This window comes from Salvia splendens, chromosome 3 (genome assembly GCF_004379255.2).
Source record: "Salvia splendens isolate huo1 chromosome 3, SspV2, whole genome shotgun sequence".
NCBI classification, from domain to species: domain Eukaryota; kingdom Viridiplantae; phylum Streptophyta; class Magnoliopsida; order Lamiales; family Lamiaceae; genus Salvia; species Salvia splendens.
In genome coordinates, this window is record NC_056034.1 from 49638 (window position 1) to 71664 (window position 22027).

General features: G+C 38.2%; 5 protein-coding genes across 11 annotated transcripts; 3 read left to right on the forward strand and 2 right to left on the reverse strand.

The window, feature by feature from the left end:
* Positions 1-63: 63 nt before the first annotated feature.
* Positions 64-480, reverse strand: LOC121794989. Its single transcript, XM_042193411.1, has one exon. It carries the CDS (start codon positions 478-480, stop codon positions 64-66), a length of 417 nt encoding a protein of 138 aa, XP_042049345.1.
* A 1410-nt stretch (positions 481-1890) lies between these two features.
* Positions 1891-3361, reverse strand: LOC121794995. Its single transcript, XM_042193418.1, has 3 exons — positions 2871-3361; positions 2243-2789; positions 1891-2166 (listed from the first exon to the last, which is right to left on the reverse strand). The coding sequence occupies exons 1-3, from the start codon at positions 3359-3361 to the stop codon at positions 1891-1893; spliced, it is 1314 nt and encodes a 437-aa protein (XP_042049352.1).
* A 3858-nt stretch (positions 3362-7219) lies between these two features.
* On the forward strand, positions 7220-10465 carry LOC121797310 (protein KRTCAP2 homolog). The gene is made up of 5 exons (XM_042196063.1): positions 7220-7373; positions 8186-8357; positions 8704-8755; positions 9932-9998; positions 10103-10465. The coding sequence occupies exons 2-5, from the start codon at positions 8202-8204 to the stop codon at positions 10179-10181; spliced, it is 354 nt and encodes a 117-aa protein (XP_042051997.1). The 5' UTR covers positions 7220-7373; positions 8186-8201; the 3' UTR covers positions 10182-10465.
* A 1106-nt stretch (positions 10466-11571) lies between these two features.
* On the forward strand, positions 11572-15660 carry LOC121794093 (J domain-containing protein required for chloroplast accumulation response 1-like). The gene is made up of 8 exons (XM_042192099.1): positions 11572-12337; positions 12672-13014; positions 13095-13230; positions 13779-13879; positions 14406-14471; positions 14714-14803; positions 15103-15279; positions 15399-15660. The coding sequence occupies exons 1-8, from the start codon at positions 11829-11831 to the stop codon at positions 15435-15437; spliced, it is 1461 nt and encodes a 486-aa protein (XP_042048033.1). The 5' UTR covers positions 11572-11828; the 3' UTR covers positions 15438-15660.
* A 4168-nt stretch (positions 15661-19828) lies between these two features.
* LOC121793462 lies at positions 19829-22027 on the forward strand. 7 transcript variants are annotated; one of them, XM_042191471.1, is made up of 6 exons: positions 19829-20072; positions 20156-20230; positions 20351-20881; positions 20961-21185; positions 21269-21612; positions 21687-22027. In XM_042191471.1, the coding sequence occupies exons 4-6, from the start codon at positions 21110-21112 to the stop codon at positions 21819-21821; spliced, it is 555 nt and encodes a 184-aa protein (XP_042047405.1). In that variant the 5' UTR covers positions 19829-20072; positions 20156-20230; positions 20351-20881; positions 20961-21109; the 3' UTR covers positions 21822-22027. The 7 variants fall into 7 exon arrangements, with proteins under 7 accessions (XP_042047405.1, XP_042047406.1, XP_042047407.1 ...); XM_042191472.1 differs by having other exon boundaries at positions 19829-20061; XM_042191473.1 differs by having other exon boundaries at positions 19829-19955.

Sequence of the window (22027 nt, forward strand, 5' to 3'; positions counted from 1 at the left end):
CAAGGCGAAGGGCTAATCGTGTTGTCTTTGCTTTGCTTTGCGTATCTCGGCCTGCTCTTGAACCTACTTCATCCTTGATCCCTTAGGCCGTCCTGGTAGTCTTCTAAGGTCCGGTGGAACAATATCTGGGTGTGGAGTCTTCGGCCACATATCTGGTCCATGTAGCGGGTAGATCCCACCTGCATAGACCTGTCGGAACGTCTCCATTGAGTAGCAAGTAGGTATGAAAGACTCTACGGTCTCTGATGATGACTGGATGGCAGCACATGCGTGTGGGCATGGCAGCCCCGTCAGCATCCAACGCCTACAGCTGCACGTCCGTTCCCTTAGATTGACCACGAATTGTTCATTGACTTTTGTATTCACTTGATACAGCCATTCACCTGCCTCCCTCACCAAACAGTCTCCAACTTTGCTCTTCAACTTCTCGATCTTCTTCCGTGTCTTGGGGCCGACACAGTCCTCGAGCGTTTGAGCCATCTTTCGCCGGGTTGTGAATCTGTCCATCAGATACATACGGATGCATTCCAGCATACCATATAATGGCTTATCACGTGCAAAAAGTAAAACCCGGTTATAACACTCCGAAATATTATTCACGAGTATATTGATGCGAATCAAATTGTACATTTTTATTCCCCTAACTTTACGTGATTTATATAGTTTGATGCTTGCAAAAGTTTGTTTTATGGTGTAGGAATGAAGCCCGAATGGTGAAAAAGTTGTGCAAAAATTCCCATGACGGCCAGAAAGCTCTCAAAAGGAGTCACCCGGCCGGGTGTATTTTTAAGCCTACTAATTCCACCCGGCCGGGTGGATTAATTCTAACTGCAATATTGCAGCTTCGTGGCAGCAGTTTTGGGGGAGAAAAAGGCTGCAGTATTCAAAGGGGGAGAGAGAAGTTTAATTGGGGATTTTTTAATGCCCAAAGATTGAATATTCTGGGGGGACACGACTGGAGAGAAAAATCAGAGAGAAAAGAAGAGAGAGGGAGGAAGATCCGGCATCCAAATCTTCATCATCTTGGAGACGGATTACCGCCGGCTATAGGAGAACACCATTAATCTTACGGTTTTTCTTCTTCAGCATGTGTGGCTAATTTTTCTTCATTGCTCCTAACACTAGTAGGATGAATTGATTGTAGGGATTATATATTTAATCATTTGCTTTGGTTTTCATCTATGGTTCATATTTTATTTATGCTATGTTTTGATGCATCAAATGTAGTATATTATTTGCCTCTTCCTAATGTCTCTTTAACTTGGAAATTGGATGAAAAACTTAGATGAAAAGCTTGTGAATTTTACCTTGTTCAGAGATAAGTGCATAAGTGAATATAGATGTAAAAAAGGTCTTCGAAATTAAATTAATACTTACTACGCATCCGTGAGAGTTTAGTTTGACGAGAAGATGATTATGTGTTAAGTGTTCAGCTAACCATAATATGTGTCGGCTTTGAGAAGTTAGTCTAGTATTTACCGCGCTTCCGCAGGAATATTAGTCTAATGAGTATGTACTTTTGGCTATATGTTCAGCTAGCACTAGTACTATAATTCTTTAAGTATGTTCAGTACTTTTAGAGTGTAAAATTGATCATCGTTCTCAATTGCTTATGAACTTGAATATAGAATCAATACAATAGCGATTCATCCGAATGTTGTTAGGAGCAATGTTCTTTATCTCTTGAGTTTCTCTACTTTCGTACTTTAGTTCTTAAATTTAGTTTATTAATCTTGTTAAACCTTATTAAATAATCAAACGTCTCCCTGTGGTTCGACACTCTTTTACTACAACTGCATCTGTACTCTTGCAGAAAGTTGTAATTTTAGAGCTATTTTATTAAGCTTGTGTGTTATTAATTCATTGATATAAAAGCTCGAAAAATACACATCATATATTACATTTGGCCTCAAAACCGAAGAATGCTCGGCTCCAGTGCTCCTTCGAAGTATGTGTGGTCAGCCACGTGTGTGCTCCAGAGTTTAGTTGCTTGATTTCATCCATAACCCTGTCGAAGGCATATTCAGTCGTCGCACGAGCGGGTTCCCAAATCTTGTCCTTCAACGTTGTCGAGGTGAACACCTTCCGGAAGTTATTATGCATATGCCAAACACAGAAGCGGTGCTCGGCCATATGGCAGCAACTCCGTATCGCATTGATCAACCCCTGCCAACATAGTAAATTATGCATAAGTCCATAATTAGCAACTGTGATTATGATAACTTTCAGAGTATATATATACCTTTTGTCTATCCGATATAAATGTCCACTTGCTTGAGTCATTGATTTCCAAATCCCTCACTAAAAAATCCAGGAACCAGATCCACGTCTCTGTACTCTCGACGGCTACAACGGCAAATGCAATGGGAAATATCTGATCGTTCGGGTCTAATCCAATGGCAGTCAACAGTATGCCCTTCCCTTGCCCCCTCAGGTGGCATCCATCTAGACCCACAATACGTCTACAGTGTTGCTTGAATAACGTTTTGCACGCATCATAGCAAACATAAATGCCAGAGAACTTCTCAGTCCCATCTGTCAGCCGCCTCGTAGCTAGCTTAACGGTGCTCCCTGGATTAGACCTAATAATCTCCGCCATGTAATCATGCAACCTCTTGTATTGCCTGATTACATCACCCTCGATCACCTTCCTCGCTTGTGCCATTGCACGTTGTGCCTTTCCAAAGGATATGTTAATCTTCAACTCGCATTTGACTTTTTCAATAAATTGAAGAACTATCATTCCCGGGAAGATTCGCATATCCTCTTTAAAGTACTTGGATAAGAACCTGAAATTTATACAAATAATGACATTAATGAACTGAGAATTAACTAAGTGAAATAAATCAATAAATTATTGGACTAAGTACCGGGCGTTAGCGCAGCCGTGGTTGTAAGAAGAACCTCCACACGTGTGTGTTAGCTTCAACCTTGAAATCTGCCAGCAACCAATAGTAGGCCTATGGGCTAGGGTAATCTTCCAAGGACAACCCGCTTTACGCTTCTTACTCCTTTCCAACCCACGACAAACGGCAATGCAGCGTATTTTATCGTTCTTCAACAGCTTCAACTTCTTACCCTCCTTCACTCCTTCATGCCGGATAACTCCTTTGAAATCATTCTTTGAGTTGAAGTGCAGACCTATTTCCCATCTTGGATCATTAAAGCCTGTGGCAGGCTTGAATCTTCGGCTCACAACCTGGGGCATATCTGGGTCACCTTCACCACCCAAATCATCATCACTCTCACCCTCACTAGGTGAATCAGTCGGTAGGTTGTCACTTGAAGCTTCCTCATCCCGATCCTCAATGACTCGCATTGATGCCACCACATTCTTCCATCCCTGAACTTGTGCCGCCATGATTTCGTCCTCCTCCTTGTCGCTTAAGTCATAGCCGCTGTCAAAAAATGTAGGAACATCATCATCAACCGTTTCCGTTTCCTTTTTTCCTTTCCCTTAGACCTTCTCTTAGACTGTTCAACATCATCAACCTTTCTTTTTCTCTTCTTTGTGGCCACAACCTCAGTATCAAAGTCGTCGTCTTCTATTCTTGCTCATGTTCCTGTAACCCTAACCGGACTCAAATTCTCGTTGTAGTCCCATCTCTCCTCTTCTATTTCATTTTGCACTTCCTCTTGTGTTAACTGACTCATAGGCATCTCTGGCCCCTCAGGAGCATCAATCACCATACCCCCAACCTAAACTGCATAAACATCCACGACTCCATATTTGACTCCTAAATTTGCCATGTCAATTGCGGACTGGTTATCAAACAGCCGCACCAATCCATTCTCCAAGGTCATCCTTGGCCACAGGTAGAAGTACTCCAAACCACTGACATCTACCCCCCGTTTCTCCAGAGCATCATCAACCTCCAATTTTGACCACTTGTCCATATCGCATTTTTGAATGTAATCACACTCACCATTTACATACCGCTTTCCATCCCATTCCAATGTCTCCATAACACCATTGTAGTGGATCCTTGTAGTGAATGTATCATCTGTAAGCAAAGGTGTCAACCATAAGTAAACAATAAAAACATAAAGTAGTCCAACATTTATACAGAACAAACCGTATTAGTCCAACACATATCAAGACAAACAAATTCATCCCTGTCGTCTGGTTTCCCTACAACCAGACCATCCACTTGTTTTCCCCACCACCAATTCAATCTATATTCGGTGGGACCACACTTACATACATATTCTATGGGACCACAATTCAATATATTCCAATTATTGCAAACCCTAGTTTTTTACATGCAACGAATAACTCATATGCTCAGTTCGAAACTAACCTTCTCGAAGTGGATTTCGAGGGCGTGGAACTGGAATTTCAAATGGCGGCTTATCTCTGAGGATTTCAACTTGCGAACTCAAATTGGATTTCGAAGAAGAAGCAGCAGCCTTCTCATTCGGAGGAAGTGGTGGCTTAAGAGAAACCGAGCGGTCGAGTCTCATCTTCATCCCCCTCTCTACTTTGGGGTCATCGGCGTCAGTCGGAGGTCATCGGTCAACCTTCGAAGAATTAGGGTTTGACATAGACCCGTCGTTACCGGAATGTAGCTCCACTTTGACTTCCGCGACGGGGCTAAGGTTCGACGAGGCCAACCCACCTTCGGGACTAGGGTTAGCTACAGACGAACCATGACCCTTCTCGCCTTCATTCTCAGGTTCAGGTGGGTTTCGCGACGGCGATTCCAAACTCATGGCTGGAACACTGGTATATCGCCTCGAATCCCCGGAAGATCGCCTAAGATTTGGAATGTATCGCCCTGAAAGTGAGAACGACGACGACGCTTTGCCTTCTTCTTTTGAAAATGAGAGTTGAAGGCAGATACGTGTTTTTTAAGAAAAAAAAAAGATAATTGGTATTTTTTAAGAAAATAATTAGCGAATTATTTAGTCACTAATAATCTAATTTTTTATTTAATTTAGTCAATTTTTTGCTAATTAACGGTTTACTGGCGTACTTTAACGGAGCCGTCCAAAAAGGACCTAACCGAGAGCGATTTTCGTATGTTATGGACCCGAAAACTTGAAAATGAATGTTACGGATAAAATTCTTAATTTGACCATATGTTTTGGACCAAAAAGGAGTTGTACTCCCTTATTAAAATTGCTAATATTTATAAGATTATTTTATTTTGTTGTGAGTGTGAAGTAGGAAATATTTTAAAGTTTGGTATAGGTGATCCGCTCCGATTTTCGATAGTATATCAAAAAATTAACAAAAATTTAGTACTATTAAATTTTAATTGTATACATTTTTAAATAAATTTCACTCATATTTTATTATAAAATTATAATGCACTATGAAGCTGTTTGGTTAGCAAGATTATATCTCATGATTAAATATGCAATTGTATTTGGTTCATGAGATTGAATCCAACAACTCAATACGATAATCATGAGATAATTAGTCATAGACAACCCCCTCCAACACTAATAGAGTAACCCGTTTTGTATTCGTGTTACAAAATTACAGCCCTACCCGCTAATTTTACCTGGCTATTTAGGCCGACCCACAGGTTTCGGGTTGGATTGACATCTCTAAGAGCATCCGTAGCGGTGCTCGTCGGATGAGCAACCACCGTGTCGTTGGCGCGGAGAGTACCGTGCTCGCCGTTGTACTCTTGGCGACGGCACGAACATGCTCTTGCCAACGAGCACCGCCGTGCCGAAGAGCACACTGACATGGCGCCCTGCGATTGGCCAACGACAATGTCGTTGGCAATTTCTATTTTTTATTTTTTTAAATCGAAAATAATATGCACAAAAATATTATTTTCGGATTCCCATAAATATAGCCATTTTTCTACCATTTTTCATTTTTTATTTATCCCAAAACTTCTATAAATGCACACATTCATCATCCATTTTTTACATCAAATTATCTCTCACTCATACTTCTCTCATATTTTTTCATACAACTCACCTACACCTTCATCTCTCACGCAAACACTCTCTAAATTCAAAAATAGTTCCAAACGAGATCATTGTGGAAACACAGCGCGAAGAATAAGAATACTATCAACAATACTGTGTTGCCTATGAAGCCTATGTAATTTTTAATTTTTTAGTAATTTGTAATAATATTTTGGGTATTTTTAATGCATTTTAATATTATGGAAATGTTTTTAGTAATTGAAGTATTTAAATTGAATAATAGAATTGTGGAACCCTTGAATAGTGTAAGAGCATGCTCTTGCGGAAGAGCATGAATGTAGCTGTTGTGCTCTTGCGGAAGAGCAAAGAATTAAAAGTGAATGAATATGAGTCCGGGCCCACATCCATGCCCTCGTCTCTTAAAATAGAAACTATTTATATTTTGGGTTATTCCTTAAAAACAGAAACGCATAAACTTTCTATTTTAGGACATGAACCGCATAATCCACTAACATTATTTTGATTATTTTTTCACTTATTATCTTTTACTTTACCAATTATTTTTTTACGTTACCAATTGTACATTAAAATTATGTCCTTTATTACGTTTCTAATCAAGGAGAAAGGCAGTATTAATGGCTATAGTGTAAGTAATAGACTATTTTGTAAATTACATATTTGGGAAAAAGTACCCCATCTATTCAAGTATTTATCATAAAATAAATGTTACATTTTTCTTTTTAGTATATCCCTTAAAAAATGTGACATTACATTTAAAAAAATTCTCTTATATCAATACATAGAAATATTTTTTTTCATCATTTAATATGTACAAAACAATATTTCATAAAATCTTATATCATCATCCATATCACCATCATCAAGTGTGATATGGAAATACTAAGTACTAAATTACTAATAGGGTAGTGATAAAATGCAAACTCATATATTGTACAAACTCCAAACTTTTCAACACAATATTAACACAACGTCAACACAGTGTAAAATTTCAAGATTTTGATGTCAAAACAATGACAATACAATGTCAATATAATTTCAACACAACATCAACCGTTGACATTGTGCTGACATTTTTTAATGCTATTATTTTATCATCTGTTGATATTTTCTAACGGTTCAGATCATAGTTTAAAATTTGTACAATATTTTGAGTTCGTATTTGATCATATTCCATTTCTAATAACTATACATCATAGTTTAAAGTTTATACAATATTTTGAGTTCATATTTGGACCATATTCCATTCCTAATAACTATACATAAGGTTTACTAATAATAACGGTAAGGTGTTTCCAATGGGGTTCAAAGTCGCTCATGACTTCAAAGCGTTTTCTCAAAAGTTGTGCAAGCTCTTCTCTTCACCTTCGTAAATCTTGTAGGAGTAATTTTCATTTCAACGCCCAGTTTCGGCGCTGGAGTTAGATCGAAAACTAGGAAAATCAAAAATTGAAATACCATCGGTGAGTCTCATTTTAATTTTTCTGGTATCGCAATTTCATTTTCAATTTTCAAGTATTCGGATCTTAATTTGCCACTCAATTACGCTGGGTGCGCGTGTTAAATAGCGGTGTTGGTAATGGATCTGAAGATGTTTTGTTGATCGTCGAAATTGTTATACGTATTAATCATTTTTAGATACGATTAGCTAAAGGTTTCAGCTACTGTGGACTGATTTTACTGTCGGTGTAAAATTTTCATCAGCTGCAATGCGTATATAGTTTTATGCTTATGCTACCCGTTATGATTATTTCTGTGATAGATTTCATCACTTCAGCTTATTTTTGTATACAATGAACTTGTGGGAGAAAATTGGCGTTTTAAGATTGGGTATCAGTGCTGTACCATGTGTACTAGTGTAAATGATTGAAGGTTTTTGTCGACCAGTGTGGAATTCTAAGCTTAAGCTGACCAATTATTGATGATTACTGGCAGGAAAGTAGAACTCGAACTGTATAAGAAGAGTTACCATTTTTCATAAAAGCTTAGTTATGCAGGCATTTTTAACTATCTTACGATGGATTGGCGGGGTAATTGCAAAGCTATATTGGTCTAACAACCTTTAAAACCAAGTTTACTACTATTATGTGTATTTTATAGGTGGTAATGTGATGTGAAGCTTATTACGAAAATATTTTTGAGTCACTATTTCTTTAATCTTAATTAGAGAGGTTGCATCTCACTGTTAATGAACTCGAACTAGTTAGTGGCAGTTGTTAATTGGCATCAGACCCTTTTTCATAGTGACTTATGCGATTGGTCCCATGTTTCTCAGAGTTCGCATTGATCACATGGCTGCAGCTGGGAGTTCAATGCTGTATTCTCTTTTTCTATTTGTTGCCACACTTTCTCTGCAAGAAATGTTTAGAGCAAAGTTAGCTTCTTCAGAGTTGTTTACTATTCTTGGAGGATTCACAAGTTCTATCGTATTCCTCACACTGCTCACGGTAAGAGAGTGTGATGTTTTGAAGACTTTATATTGTATGATAATGGAAATGGTGATCAAGCACAACCTGTGTGAGTTATGTCTAGTGTTTGCTAAATATATTCCAAATATATCTTTGACTCATTTGTATTGTGATACATAGTGTGATCAATTAGGTTGAATAAGCTGAACAGAGGTTTTTATTTCATCTTCACTACTTTTCCTAACACATAACTTAGAAATATTCTTCATTATTTGTTGGTTTCTCTTATCGCCTGTCCCAATCTAACACTAACTCTGAGTTTGTATATGTTATATACGTTTCATGACTGAGATTTATACCTCTGATTTGGATGTTTCATCTTCAGTTCATTGGAAATTATCAGGAAACAATTGGTGTCAAAACGGGGTGGGGAGCTGGTGAGTTTCACTTCTCCTTGTATGTATATATATTTTGTTCTTATGTGGATAAATGTTGCATCCCACTTATAAGAAGCAGATCGATCATTTAAGTGCTTAGTGCCTACTTATTTAATATGAATACTTTAATAGATTTGTTAGAGCTCTAAGTTGTAGTACTATTAAAATTTAATGGTTTACTATCCCTCTCCATCCCACTTTGAAGTTTGAAGTCTGGTTCTAATATTTTATGGTTCTAATATTTTATGGGTTGAGTTAAATGGTTCTCAAATTTTGTAGCGTGTTAGTGAATTGATTTTGTGGGTTAGTGTGTGTTATCTTGATATAGGTAGCATTCTATTTGTGATGTTTACTATTTTGGGTTGTCCAACTATAAGTGATTGATTTCCTTTTTTGGCAAAAAGCAACACCTTTATATCTCTTACTTTATTCGCTCTTTCTTACTTTATTCTCTCATACTTTTTCCTCTTTCATACTTTATTCTCTCCACTTAACTCAACAAATATCATTTTCTTAAATCCTGGGCCCAAAAGAAACTCCTCACTTATAGTGGGAGAGAGCTTTCTTGTAAGTTTGTCAACCTTCAAAAATTTTTAGTCACCTCTCGACCACCAATCATAACTTTCCATATAGACTCTAACAAGAGAGTTGCAATCCAGTTCTGTGATAAGACTATCAGATTTAAGTTGACATGCTTCAGAAGCACTACTTAGTTTGGAACTCATCAAGGGTTGTATAGGATAGTTTTATAACTTGCTAGGGATGTAAACAAATCATGTGATACTTGCATATGGATAATATCAACCAACTTTACTCGTAATACTTGTGACTATGTTTCAAAAATCTCTAGCAACCTCCAGGGAGCTATCAATGTTGTTGGCAGATATGGTGATAAGTGATTTGATACTCCAGTATGGTTGTTTGTCTGGTTCATGCACCCAAGTAGCTAAAAATATGCAGTAATGAAATGATGCTGGACTCCTTGAAACAATATTATTCATCTAGTCAATAGATTATATTAATCTGACATTCCTAAGCTATTTTTTTCTCATGGCATTCATTGACAGCCTGAATTAACTTGGTACCAAGAAACTTCATATCTTCATACATTCAGTGAATAAGGTGCATTTTTTATTCTGACCAACTACTATTTACATATTGTCTTTTGTGATTCAGTAATCATAGCAGAAGCCGTGGCTCTAATAGCTGCTTGTACTGTTCATCGAGTTTGTATCACAACTTGGTATGGCACACCTTTTTTTTGTCACTACATTTTAAGGTTTTATGATAAAAGAAAATAGCAAGAAAGTTCAGCAATGTGAGTCTGAAATATATACTATTGTGCAGCTTTCTATTTTCTACTGGACTTTTATACGAGGTCAACAAACTCTCGGGAATGACTGACATTAAAGCTAAAAGGGTTTGATTGGAAGTTCGCCTATTCCTCTGATTTCACTGAGTAGCCTCATAGTAAGAGATAAATCTGCTCCGGTTCCTCGAAGCACAATCTCAACTACAAACCTTAGCATACATTGGTTCTCCAGTTAATCAATTCTTGATAGTTCTTTCTGCTATTAGAGTTGGAGTTCCTAACATCTTATCTTTGCATAAATTTAGATACTATATAAATTTTATGATGTAGTATAACTGAATACTTCGTACTATGAGTTTATTCTGTTTCTCTTGAATTTGTTAGGATTTTTTGGATAACGAGCCTCAGTTTTTTTAACTAGAAACGGATGTTTACGTTGATAAAATGTTTGGAACAATTGCCCCTTTGAGATTAAATTAAATGATTAGATTATGAGGCCACATCACATGTTTTAAATGTGTGCTCTCTGGTTAGACGCATCATTTTCAATGAATCAGCAATGGGGAATAGGTGGCCCCCCGGGGGCACGAGACCATGGCAATACCCGATGCAGGTGAGTTGGTGGGACGGGCGTCGCATGAGCAAGCAAAGGGGTGTGTGTTGTCTTGCCACACGCCCTCCTCTCGGCCACCAATCAGCATCCATCATATGACCATTTGCTTGCCGATTTCAAATTATAGTCCCTCCTCATAAGAATATGCACTTTGTATTGCACACGAGTTTTAGTGTACAATTAATAAAGTAAGAGAGAGATAAAAAGAAAAAATAATTAAAATATTATTAGTGAAGAATGAGTTCCGCCTTAATTGAAATTAAAGAGTTTTTAAAATTAGAAAGTGTATATTTTTGTAGGACGAACTAAAAATAAAAGATTACATATGTTTGTAAGAATGGAGGAGTATTAAAAGATTTTTAATTATAAATGATATAAAACGACTTCAAACTACCTCATATTGGAGTGTAAACTTAATTATTTTGAAAGGTTGAAGGTTTCTTTCACGAAATAATAATGCTATCTAGCATGATATATTTGGCGATAGAGCTGGAGTGGAACAAAATAAGAGTATATCTTTAGTTATAATTTATAATAAAGTTAATAGTCAGTTAAATCATAAAATCTAATTAATTTTTTGTCAATTTAATTAAATCATAAAATCTAAACCCTAAAATGTACGATAATCTTTGAAATTAGAATATTAAGTTTCAATTTTTTTAACTATCTCATCTCAGCATAATTCAAAATGACATACTAGTATTTCTCTAAAACAAATATTTATTTCTTCTTATTTCTTCTTATTTCTTCTTATTTCATGGTAACAATGTGGTACTCCTATTTAACATCATTAAAAGACGTCGATGGGATAAATGCGAAAATCGATAGTACTACTAGTTTAGCGAGATTTCAGAGGTGAGAAAAAAAAACAAAAAATAATAAAGCGTGTCAAAAATACGAAGTCCGAACCGCCCCTCTGGCCGCTGGCCCACCGCCACCTCTCTCTCATCATCTCTGTATCTGAATCAAATTGCCTCGACCGACAACGCGTTTGAAGGAGAGAATTTAGAAATTCACCCCTCTCAAAATTTCGTTGCATCCTCAAATCAATTCCTCCATCATCTCTGCGTTGATCCTCACATCAATCGTTTCCACAATCTCTTCATTCCTTTTGCTGCCTTCAAATCCGATTTCAATTTTGGGAAATAATGGACGAATTTGGGGTTTTGGTTGAGAGCATCGGTTTCAGAGCGCAGGGGAAATCAGCGCCCATGGCTAAATTGAAGCCAAAGCATAAACCACAATCCGCACCTCATAGCCATACCCCCGCGGCACCGTCGTCGATCGGCGATCCTTATTCTCTACCTGTTGATCAGCTCGACGGGATTTTCAGATCCAATGCTCCACAATCCCGTAAATTCTTTGTTGATGATGATATTTTCGGTGGTGGTAGTTCGAACTCTCAGCAATTTGGGGGAGTTGATTTGGAAACTGTGCTTTCTGGCTCGAATGCTCGGAGTAATTATAGTACTAACTCGAAGAGTCCTATAGGTTTTGACGGTTTTGATGATTTTTCGGCGTATAAGCCGAAGCCTGTAGGTAATGTCGATGATCTGTTAGGGAATTTAGAGCTGAATTCGAAAACGAAGCTGGAGAAAAAGGGGTCTGGATTGGAGGATTTGATGCCGGCATTAGGAGGAGAAAGCGCTACAATTAGGTACTGTGTTTAATCATTTGGTGATTGCTTACATTTTTTGTCGATGCGGAATTCAATGAGTCCGCGTATATGATTTAAAATTACTGAATTATGATGTTTACTCGTACTAGTTTACTGCAGTTGTAAATGACTGAGAATATAGTGGTAGCTTGTTTGGAATTGTAATTATCTTTGCTTTGTGTTCTGAGCTATGGTTCTTGGTTTTAAGGGATGGGTAGCAACTAATCGATGGAATGGCATTGAGTGATATTAGTCCGAGTTCTGTTGCGTTTTATTTTCTTTTTGTTGCTGTTTATATTTTAAAATTTGTCTTATGTGGTGTTATCTTTAATAGAGTATTCTCGGAGACAAAATCCTTTCCTGCACCAAATGTTCATCAATCTAAGTCGAGCTCATCCTTGATTGATGACCCTTTCTTAGTCTTTGAATCGGCACCCTCTTGGCCATTTGATGGGCCGTCTAACCAAGACAAAGGAAAAGGTTCAGTACAATCACCTATTGATGACTTAGATGATTTCCTCAGCGGTGGGTCCAAATCAAAAGTTGCACCTGATAACAAGCCAATGTCGGATGCAAGTATGAAGGGGTTCGGGAATACCAGTTATGTGGATGATATTTTTGGTGGTAGTGACCCTGTGCAGCAAAATAATACCTCAAGATCAAGCTCTATGACTCAGGTCGATTCTAACTTCATCTCAGCTGAATATTGGAATGATGTTTGAGTCAAGTTTTTATTGATTTAGTATTTTCCATCTAGAATTCCTTCTTTGACGACTTTTTCCATGAAGACAAGAAGCCTGAAGTGAAGCGAGCTCCTCCACAGCCCAAAGTCAACGCTAAAGAGGCCTTCCCTGCTAAAAATACTGGCAACGATTTTACTTCACTTTTTGGAGGTACTTATCCAGACAATGCAATAATCTTTTAGAATGTGTCTCCTCATATTTGAGGTGCACTACACACACACACATACACAATTCTTAAAAGAGTGAAGTTATCTTCAAAAACCTTAAGTTGTCTGCAAGGAGTATCAATAATATTTTAAATTTCCAGCATGCTGCTTCATCTCTAAGTAAATTGCTTTCATAGTCTTGGGAATGGAAATATTTTTAATATATCAGGGCATTTGGATCTTTATGAGGGTCTTTGTTTATATGCATAAATACCTGATGATGAGTGTTTTATGGCTCAACTTTGAATTAGTTACTGGATGAACTCAATTGTGTGAAAAACGTTCAATGTCTGGCTACTAATTAAAAAAGTTATGTTAATTATGACCCCCATTTATTTACATTTACTTAATTTATGGCTAGTGTGAAACAATTGGGAATCAATCGGCATAAACTAACTCACTTTATTTATCACATCTTTACCAAAATATTCTGTTTTATAAGGTATTTGATGTGTGTCTTCACTTGTTACTTGCCTGCTCGGACACTTACAGATATTACAACTTCAACTGAGGAGTTTTACGAAATTGATGGGGAACCTGAAGATAGACGAAGAGCTAGGCTAAAGCGTCATATGAGGACAAATGAACGCATGGTATGTTAGTATTAGCTAAATTTAATGCTACATGGTGCAAATTTTCTCTTGATTGTTTTATATTCATATTCTAAAGGGGCTACCATGCATTAGAAAGTTATCATAAGATGGCATTCTGTGTACCTCTGAAATGGAAGAGGTTACAAGAAATGCATCATTTGTAGTGAAGTCTTGAATAAAAGATTCCCTCGATAATTGGGACTTCCTGAAAATGTTCTAGACTAATATTTCATTAGTTATATCCAGTAAATCGTGTAACATACTCACCTGTCACGTAAATATTAATGGTAATGGAATATAGTTTCCGTTGTACCATTTCTTAATTCTTCCGCCAAGGGTAATTTGAGCATGCCTAGTCTTGCATTTACAGATTGTAATTAGGATTTATGAATATGTTGTCTTTAGACCCTTCGTAGTTCACGCAGTACTTGATGAAATAGGAGTGAAGTGTGGTTCTTAAATTTTTGTGGTGTGTATAATTTGTATACATATTTGGATTTTAAGTTTTGTTTGTTTCTGTTTGCAGGCTGAAGCACTCGCTGAAAAGAATCAGCGTGATCTTGAGAGTCAGTTTGAGCAGGAAGAGAAACGTGTAAGAATATTTGACTTTGTTAATACTGATTTGTAATGATAATTCACTAGCACTAATTACCTGACATATGGTCAAGTTGTATGGATACACATTGTTACATAAAATTCTGCCTAACTTCCAAGGTGTTGAAACTTAACAGATAGACTTGGGTGATTTTTTTATATGGAAATTGAAAACTAGGACAATCACCATCTTAGGTTCTTTAAATAACCTTGCTCCTAATCTGTAACTCTTTATTTCAGAGGATTGCAGAAGTGTTGGAGTATGACATAAAGCGTTGGGCTGCTGGAAAAGAAGGCAATATACGAGCATTGCTGTCATCACTAGAGCAGGTCGATTTCTGTAGTAGTATAAGGTTTTCTGCCTTCGTTTATATTGACAACTGCTAGGTCTAGGATATATGAACCAATCTCATCAGCTTTTGGAATGTGTGTTATCATAATCATACTTTAAACGTCTGGATTGCCTTTGGCTGCTGCGAAACAATCATTTCAATTTTCTCCTTGACATGTGAATTTGAGATTTGGCTTGAATACTTGACTGTTGAAGTGCATCCTACTGCAAGCATCGATTCTACCCTGACCTGTAAACTTCTTTGTCCATCAATAATCTCATATGGAATATCTTGCAGATTTTGTGGCCCGAGAGTGGCTGGCGTTCAGTATCTTTGACAGATATGATCACTTCCAATTCAGTGAAGAAGGTCTACAAGAAGGCCACCCTATACGTCCATCCAGACAAAGTTCAACAAAAAGGAGCAAATCTCCAACAAAAATATATCGCTGAGAAGGTTTTTGATATTCTAAAGGTAAACCTCACGAGCATGGTTTCCATGCCGTGCTTAGAAACTTATCCTTTCTGAAAAGGTGCATAAACCTTTTTCTGATATATGTTTAATCATCATCCATGAAAATTTTCTCTATATAGGAAGCTTGGAACAAATTTAGTGCGGATGAACTGCGATAATTTCATACAGACGAATATTTCCTCAAGCTCTCATGTTCAAAGCTGCTTTTGTCGGGCGGGGAGGGATCAGATAGATGTATTATGACTTTAAAAAATCACAGAGATGCTTGGTGAAATCAATAATCCATGATTCAAGAGGATGCAAATTTGTATAATTTTCCGTTTGTAATGGTATTCTACTCATTCAAATGATATATTGTGCAGGATTTGCTTTATTGTTTAATTCTTTGTAGACAGTTATCATTAAATTAAGCAAATTCGTAGGCGCCATAATAATACTATATTACAGTACATCCATCTATTACTAATAGTCTTGGTAGTTGATTATACGAGTATGAATGCAAAGTTTGTCAAAAAGAAGAGAATTTTTATAAAAATTAAAAATGATTAACAATTTGGTGAGTACAATGAAACTTTCTTTTTGGTCATAATGCCTCTTTATGTTAGTAGTAATTAATTGTAGACGAGTAAATGCTTGTCTTTGATTTTTAACAATTTTATTGTCATCGTGAGTTTAGCAAACAAATTGGGCGTGACATATTTATTCATCAAGGTGCGTTGCTAGTATTTCTTTTCATCTTGCAAACAAACAATAGATTTAGTAATTACCCAACATACTTTTTTCCTTCTCGGGATAATATATTGGTAATTGGTTAAGATCCTAAAAATATGTTTAGGCAAAGAAAATCCAAAAAAATTAAGCTTAAATAGAAAATAAACTAAAAGGAAGCCTTAATTGGTACAATGAAATAAACTACTAGAAAGTAAATAAACAAGTTAAATACTTTAGGAAACTAATTTATAGAAGGAAATGAATGAAATCAAAAGTAATTAATTTGTAGGAAACTAATTTATACAAGGAAACTAATCAATCTACGTACTCTTCTTATGTAAGTTCTTTGATTTATTCTCCAACTTGTCATTATTTCATGCAAAAAAACAACTCCATCATTCCCACAAAAATATGGACACGAGAATTTATATAGAATTGGTAAAATAAGAGACAGCTAAAAATAAAAAATGATTATAGTATTGTTAGTGGATAATGAGGCCCAAAGAAAAAGAAGTTACGAAAAATATAAGGGGATATTTTTATGGGACATCCCAAATGGAAAATGTCCTTATTTTTATGGGACGGATGGAGTATAGTACTCTCTCGATATCGATTGTAGTACTACTCTCTCAATAGTAATACTAGCTTGTGTTGCTGGATATTGAGATTGAGAGAGTAGGCATTTTTGTGAAGATCAAAGCAGTGATTGTAGGGTTTGCTGAGGTAGCTAGAAAGATTGCTAGAGATGATCCCAGGAATCTCATCCACTCATTCAAAGTTGGTGTTGCCCTAACCTTGGTCTCCTTGCTATACTACTTGCACCCTTCCTACACCACCTTTTTCCGACTATGCAATATGGGCCATCATAACCGTTGCCTTCGAGTTCTCCATTGGTGAGTAATTTATCACTCGTTATAAAGCGTTCAAGAGGGATGCTCAGGAAAGGAGTGACTAGAGGGATGGCGACGCCGGTGGCCGATGCACTTGGCCTCAGAGCCCATTACTTGGCTACGGTGACCTAGAATACATGGGAGTCTATTATGATTGGATAACTTGTTTTTCTACAATGTATTATTATACGATTGAATATATAGTTGTTGTCACGCCCGCATTTTCTAAGGATAGAAAACACGGTTGATCGCGACTAGGGGGATTAAAGAAGCGGGGAAGAAAGGGGAAAACAACACAACTCGACCAAAGCTCGAAACAAATGGGAATAACTCGAATAAATCAGAGTACCTCAACAGTCAACAATTCAAAAATGAATATGATCTCAGCGATACAAGAACTCAAAAGAAGGACAACTACTTAGCGGAAGCATTTGAGAGAAGGAATATGCCACGTGTGAAGACATGACACATTCTACACACTTAAATTTCTTCAACGGTCTTGCTCAACACCCACCACACTCGGCACGCTCAACCTGCACATTTTTAAAAAAGAAATGCAGGGCTGAGTACTTGATGCACTCAGTGGACTCATGCCGAAAAACATTTTATAAAAAACATTTATCATGCCACCATTGAGTGACCTTGGGGTTTTAACTTAGAAATAGCCCAAGACACTAAAATCATTTCCATTGTAAAAATCGACTGCAGTCATTTTCCCATAGATGTCTACCATATCTGCTCCATTGATGGCAAGGAATGTGGCCACATTCCAAGTCACTAGACCGGCCAACTCGAAAGATGGCGCACGATCTCCATAGGTGTACACTAGCCTGAGTAGGGACTCACTCCCTAGTCAGACCCGAATTCGATTATCCATTGATGACAAAAGCCACATCAGATAGGTTCCATAGAATAAAACAAAACACGGCATGACAAATATTCACATCATTTTCACATAAAAATATACTTAGGGCATAACCCTTTTTAAAAAGAAAGCCCACCTCGTTCGCTTAAAGCTTTAACTTGTGTTCCATTCTGTTCTTGAAAAGCGTGCGTCAAGTCACCCATTGATTTAAAGCGCTCCGGCCCAATCTTCCATTCAATTAATTTGTCTCAACCCAAATCAATTCCAACTCCTTATCAAAACAGTAAGCCCAAATATTAAAGCATTAGGCCCAAAAATAAAATAAATAAGGCCCAATATTCCATTTTATTAATATGGCCCAAATACCATATTAACTCCAATCCAGTCCCCTTAAACAAAAGGCCAACAAAATTAACCATAAACCAACCCAATTCTCTCTTCATTCTCATCAAACGGATACTCTCACACACAATTTGCGCCGCCGCCACCTCTCTGTCTCTTTGCCGGCAACCGGATTTTGCAGCGCCGCCTCCGTCGGTGGCAACACTGTCGCTCTTCTTATCCATCTTCCTCTCTTCTTTCTCTCTCTCTCTTTCGCTGGTTGTTGCCGGCAAAAACACAGCACCACCGCCGCCCATGCCGCGACGCAGCAGGAGCTGCTGCTGTTCGTCGTTGTTCGCTCTCTCCGTGTCAATTCGCCGCCGCTGCCTCGTGTAATTCTCCGTCATCATAGCTGTTGTCCGTTCTGTCGGCGTTGTCGTTGCCGGGTCAGCCGCTGCTGCTCCAGATCGAGACAGCCGATGTCCGCCGTGCAGCCATCGTCACGGAGCTGCCGCTCGCTGTTGGATCGTTGCCTCCCCGCTGCAGCCGCTGATCGGGCGTTGCTGCTCCGCCGGGACAGCCTACCATGCCGCTGCTGCTCTCAATCTGCCTACACCACCGAACAGTCGTTGCCCATCACCTGTTCCCCTCGTGAGCGCTATCCCAACGCCGCCAAGCAATAGCTGGAGTTCGTGGCAGCCATCCCGTGGAGGACTTCTTCTCCCCGAGTTGTTCCACTTCTGGACAACTAACCTCTCTTCTCTTTCTCTATTTTCTTGAATTTCGAAAAAAGCTCACCTTCCGAGAGATGGGGTTGAAGATTTGATTTCTATTTTTTTGTTTCTATCTCCCAGTTTCTTGTTTTTTGCTGATTTGTGTTTTGATACCAAAGTGATGGATGAATCGTGTTGGGGTGAGAGGGTAGATATACATATATATGCTTGTACTACGTCGTCAATTTTGCTTGTTGTTGAGATTCAGCAAAACTAATTTTCCTCTTTCTCCGGATGGTGGATGACGGCCGATCGTGGGAGAAAGCAAGGATTTCTTTGAAATTGAATGAATGATTTAAATTATGGAATCTATGGAATAAATATCGCCATGGGAAAAGATTTGAATGAAAGATTTGAATGGAAGATTTGAGCATAGCTACTGTTGGTCTCATATTGGATTCTCCAAAAATGATTTGGGCTTGAAAAATTAAATAAATTGGAGGTAGAAAAAGAATAATTGTTATAGGCCCAAAATGCTATTTCTTCTCTCGACAAACAAAACAAAGCCGAAATTTTTTTCAGATGCTCAAACGATGTCACTACGAGAACAAATAAAAAGGGTAAAAAAAGTCGGGGTGTTACAGTTGTAACTTATTTATACTTCCCTCAAGGAAAATGACCAAATCCTTGGGTGGCATGAGATTTTATGTAGCTTTATTTTGTGGGTTGAGTAGAGAAAGTAAAGCAAGAGAGGTGAAATAAAATAAAGATAAGGGCGTGTTCTGTAGTCCTTTTTTGGACATAACAGAGGTCAAATCCTTGCATTTATGATGGTTCAGTGGTCAATAAATATATGAGGTCGACCCTCGAGAAATGCACCGACCCGCACTGTTGATGTAGCTTTTGCTCGAAACTAAAACACGGAAGGAGGCTGATATAAGAAATCTTGTCCGCTACAGTGATAAAGATTTGGAGATGAAATGACGACGTTGTCCTTGAAAATTTTGAATTCCCCCCCCCCCCGTCGAGAACTTTCCCATTTGCAACTTTTTCGACTATGTGTATTCTCTCTGTCTCTCTCTCATTCCACAGCTTTTTGTTCTGTCTCTTCCATTTTCGATCTAAGAGGTTCCACACCGACGCCGTCTGAATTCTTGACATCGGAGTTGAGTTTTGGTACTGTCATTCTGTCTCTCTCTCTCGCGCATTCCACAACTTTTTGTTCTCTCTCTTCCATTTTCGATCCAAGAGGATCCACACCGACGGTATTCTCGACATCGGAGTTGAGTTTATGTACTGTAATTTTGCTTCCTCCGTCCGTAAACTACAACTACATTTATGTGTTGTAAAGTGTGGGATTGTTATTTCAATTTCAGATCCGTTTTGGTTGTAGCAGCGGGCATCCCCTAACGTCATTACACGGTGAGTCGGTGTTGATCCATTTGAAGAAGGTATGTATCTTTGAAACATATGTTGTACTCGATTGTTGAATGTTTATTTGACCTCGCTTCGTAGCTTAATTATATGAGTCATGTGTGCTCGGTGATTTGGTGAATTTGTTGTCCGTTTAGATGAGAAAATCCCAATCTAAGTACCACCGGGTCTACATGATGGTTGAGAACATACTGAAGCTATTTCGTTTAGAAACTACGACCTTAGTCCATCGATTTTTGAAATGTAAAAGTAGGCGAAAATGACACGTCATTCTCGAAAACGCACAACGGTATAGTGTGCTAAACAAGATGCCTATGCAAGTCAAGCATATGGATCAGTTAGTTAATGTCACCGATTACGATTGCGTCACTAATCTACGCATGGACCGTAATACCTTTGGCCGGCTGTGTTGAATTCTATCAAATCGTGGTGGGTTGACAACTGGACAGTGTGTTGGTGTCGAGGAATAGGTAGCGATGTTCGTTATTGTGTTGGCACATCATTGTAAAAATTGGGTTGTTAAGTTCCAATTCTGGAGGTCCGGATCTATGGTGTCACATTACGCGAGCAAAGTTCTTGGAGTTGTTCTTAGCCTACATGGGAAATTGTTATCTAACCCTGAGGCGGTACCCACTGACTGTATGGACTCCCGTTGGAAATGGTTCAAGGTGTGTTGTGTGCTTATGTCCATATCGAAGGAATGATACCTAACATTGTACTTAGATTTGTTTATCTTGAACATACCAGGGATGTCTTGGGGCACTTGACAGTACACACATCAACATATTAGTGAGCAGTACGGATAAGCCACGCTATCGAACCCGTAAAGGACAAATTGCAACCAATACCTTGGCGGTTTGTGATCGGAACATGCAAATTGTATTTGTCCTCTCCGGATGGGAGGGTTCGTCGGGGGATTCACAGTGTTACGTGATGCTGTCACGCAAGAAGGAGGTTTAAAGGTCCCACAAGGTTGGTATATAATCCATTTGATAGTGTAGGCTGCCAGGAAACCCTTCCCCTATTCTCATAAATATAGCTTGTACTACTCGCAGGATGTTATTACCTATGCGATAATGGGTACGCAAATAGCAATGGTTTCTTGACGCCGTACAAAGGAGTACGTTACCACCTCAAGGAGTGGGGTCCTGGCAATGCGGCGCCGCAGATTCAAAAGGAGTTGTTCAACATGCGGCACATGAAGGCGAGGAATTTAATCGAGCGCGCGTTTGCTGTTTTGAAGATGAGTTGGGGCATCTTACGATGTGCCTCTTATTACCCAATCAAAACTCAAATACGGATAATATTGGCATGTTTTCTATTGCATGAAGGGACTGAATGGAAGGCCAGCGAGGACTACGTTAAGGCGAAGGATGCTATCTGGCGTGAAATGATTGCGGTTAGCAGTCATTTTGGAAAATTTAAATAAAATGTTTCGATATTGTATAATGTTTTTGTGTGTGGCCTTTGCAGGAGAATGACTTTGTTATTGCCTATTACCTACATGATGAGCCCGAATATGGCAACTTAATTCTGTTGTTTGGTCTAGCTTCGCCCAGCGAAGACGACATGGGGGAGGTGGTTGGTCCGTCTAACCGTAAGGGATGAAGGGAACTAGGGTTTGGGTTGTTTTCTTGTTAAGATCTATTTTGACTATTTTGGATATTATTAGGTGTAAGAATTTCGTTGTCTACCGTTAATTTCTGAAGTTATGCGATGGATTGTAATGGTGTTTATGTGATTGTTTGTTTCATGTTAGGGTTGGACGATATTTTGTACTACATCGTCGTAATGATATTTGGGGTTTGATGTTA

Bases quoted from the DNA above. Each gene is read 5' to 3' on its own strand.
- LOC121794093 (XM_042192099.1), top strand. From the start codon at position 11,829: ATGGACGAATTTGGGGTTTTGGTTGAGAGCATCGGTTTCAGAGCGCAG. The intron at 12,338-12,671 runs GTACTGTGTTTA...TATCTTTAATAG, and splicing joins GGAGAAAGCGCTACAATTAG to AGTATTCTCGGAGACAAAAT. The intron at 15,280-15,398 runs GTAAACCTCACG...TTCTCTATATAG, and splicing joins AGGTTTTTGATATTCTAAAG to GAAGCTTGGAACAAATTTAG.
- LOC121794989 (XM_042193411.1), bottom strand. From the start codon at position 480: ATGGCTCAAACGCTCGAGGACTGTGTCGGCCCCAAGACACGGAAGAAG.
- LOC121794995 (XM_042193418.1), bottom strand. From the start codon at position 3,361: ATGGCGGCACAAGTTCAGGGATGGAAGAATGTGGTGGCATCAATGCGA. The intron at 2,790-2,870 runs GTACTTAGTCCA...TATAAATTTCAG, and splicing joins CACGGCTGCGCTAACGCCCG to GTTCTTATCCAAGTACTTTA. The intron at 2,167-2,242 runs GTATATATATAC...CTATGTTGGCAG, and splicing joins TTATATCGGATAGACAAAAG to GGGTTGATCAATGCGATACG.
- LOC121797310 (XM_042196063.1), top strand. From the start codon at position 8,202: ATGGCTGCAGCTGGGAGTTCAATGCTGTATTCTCTTTTTCTATTTGTT. The intron at 8,358-8,703 runs GTAAGAGAGTGT...TTTCATCTTCAG, and splicing joins TATTCCTCACACTGCTCACG to TTCATTGGAAATTATCAGGA. The intron at 8,756-9,931 runs GTGAGTTTCACT...TTTGTGATTCAG, and splicing joins CAAAACGGGGTGGGGAGCTG to TAATCATAGCAGAAGCCGTG.
- LOC121793462 (XM_042191469.1), top strand. From the start codon at position 21,110: ATGGGAGGGTTCGTCGGGGGATTCACAGTGTTACGTGATGCTGTCACG. The intron at 21,186-21,268 runs GTTGGTATATAA...TACTACTCGCAG, and splicing joins AGGTTTAAAGGTCCCACAAG to GATGTTATTACCTATGCGAT. The intron at 21,613-21,686 runs GTTAGCAGTCAT...TGGCCTTTGCAG, and splicing joins TCTGGCGTGAAATGATTGCG to GAGAATGACTTTGTTATTGC.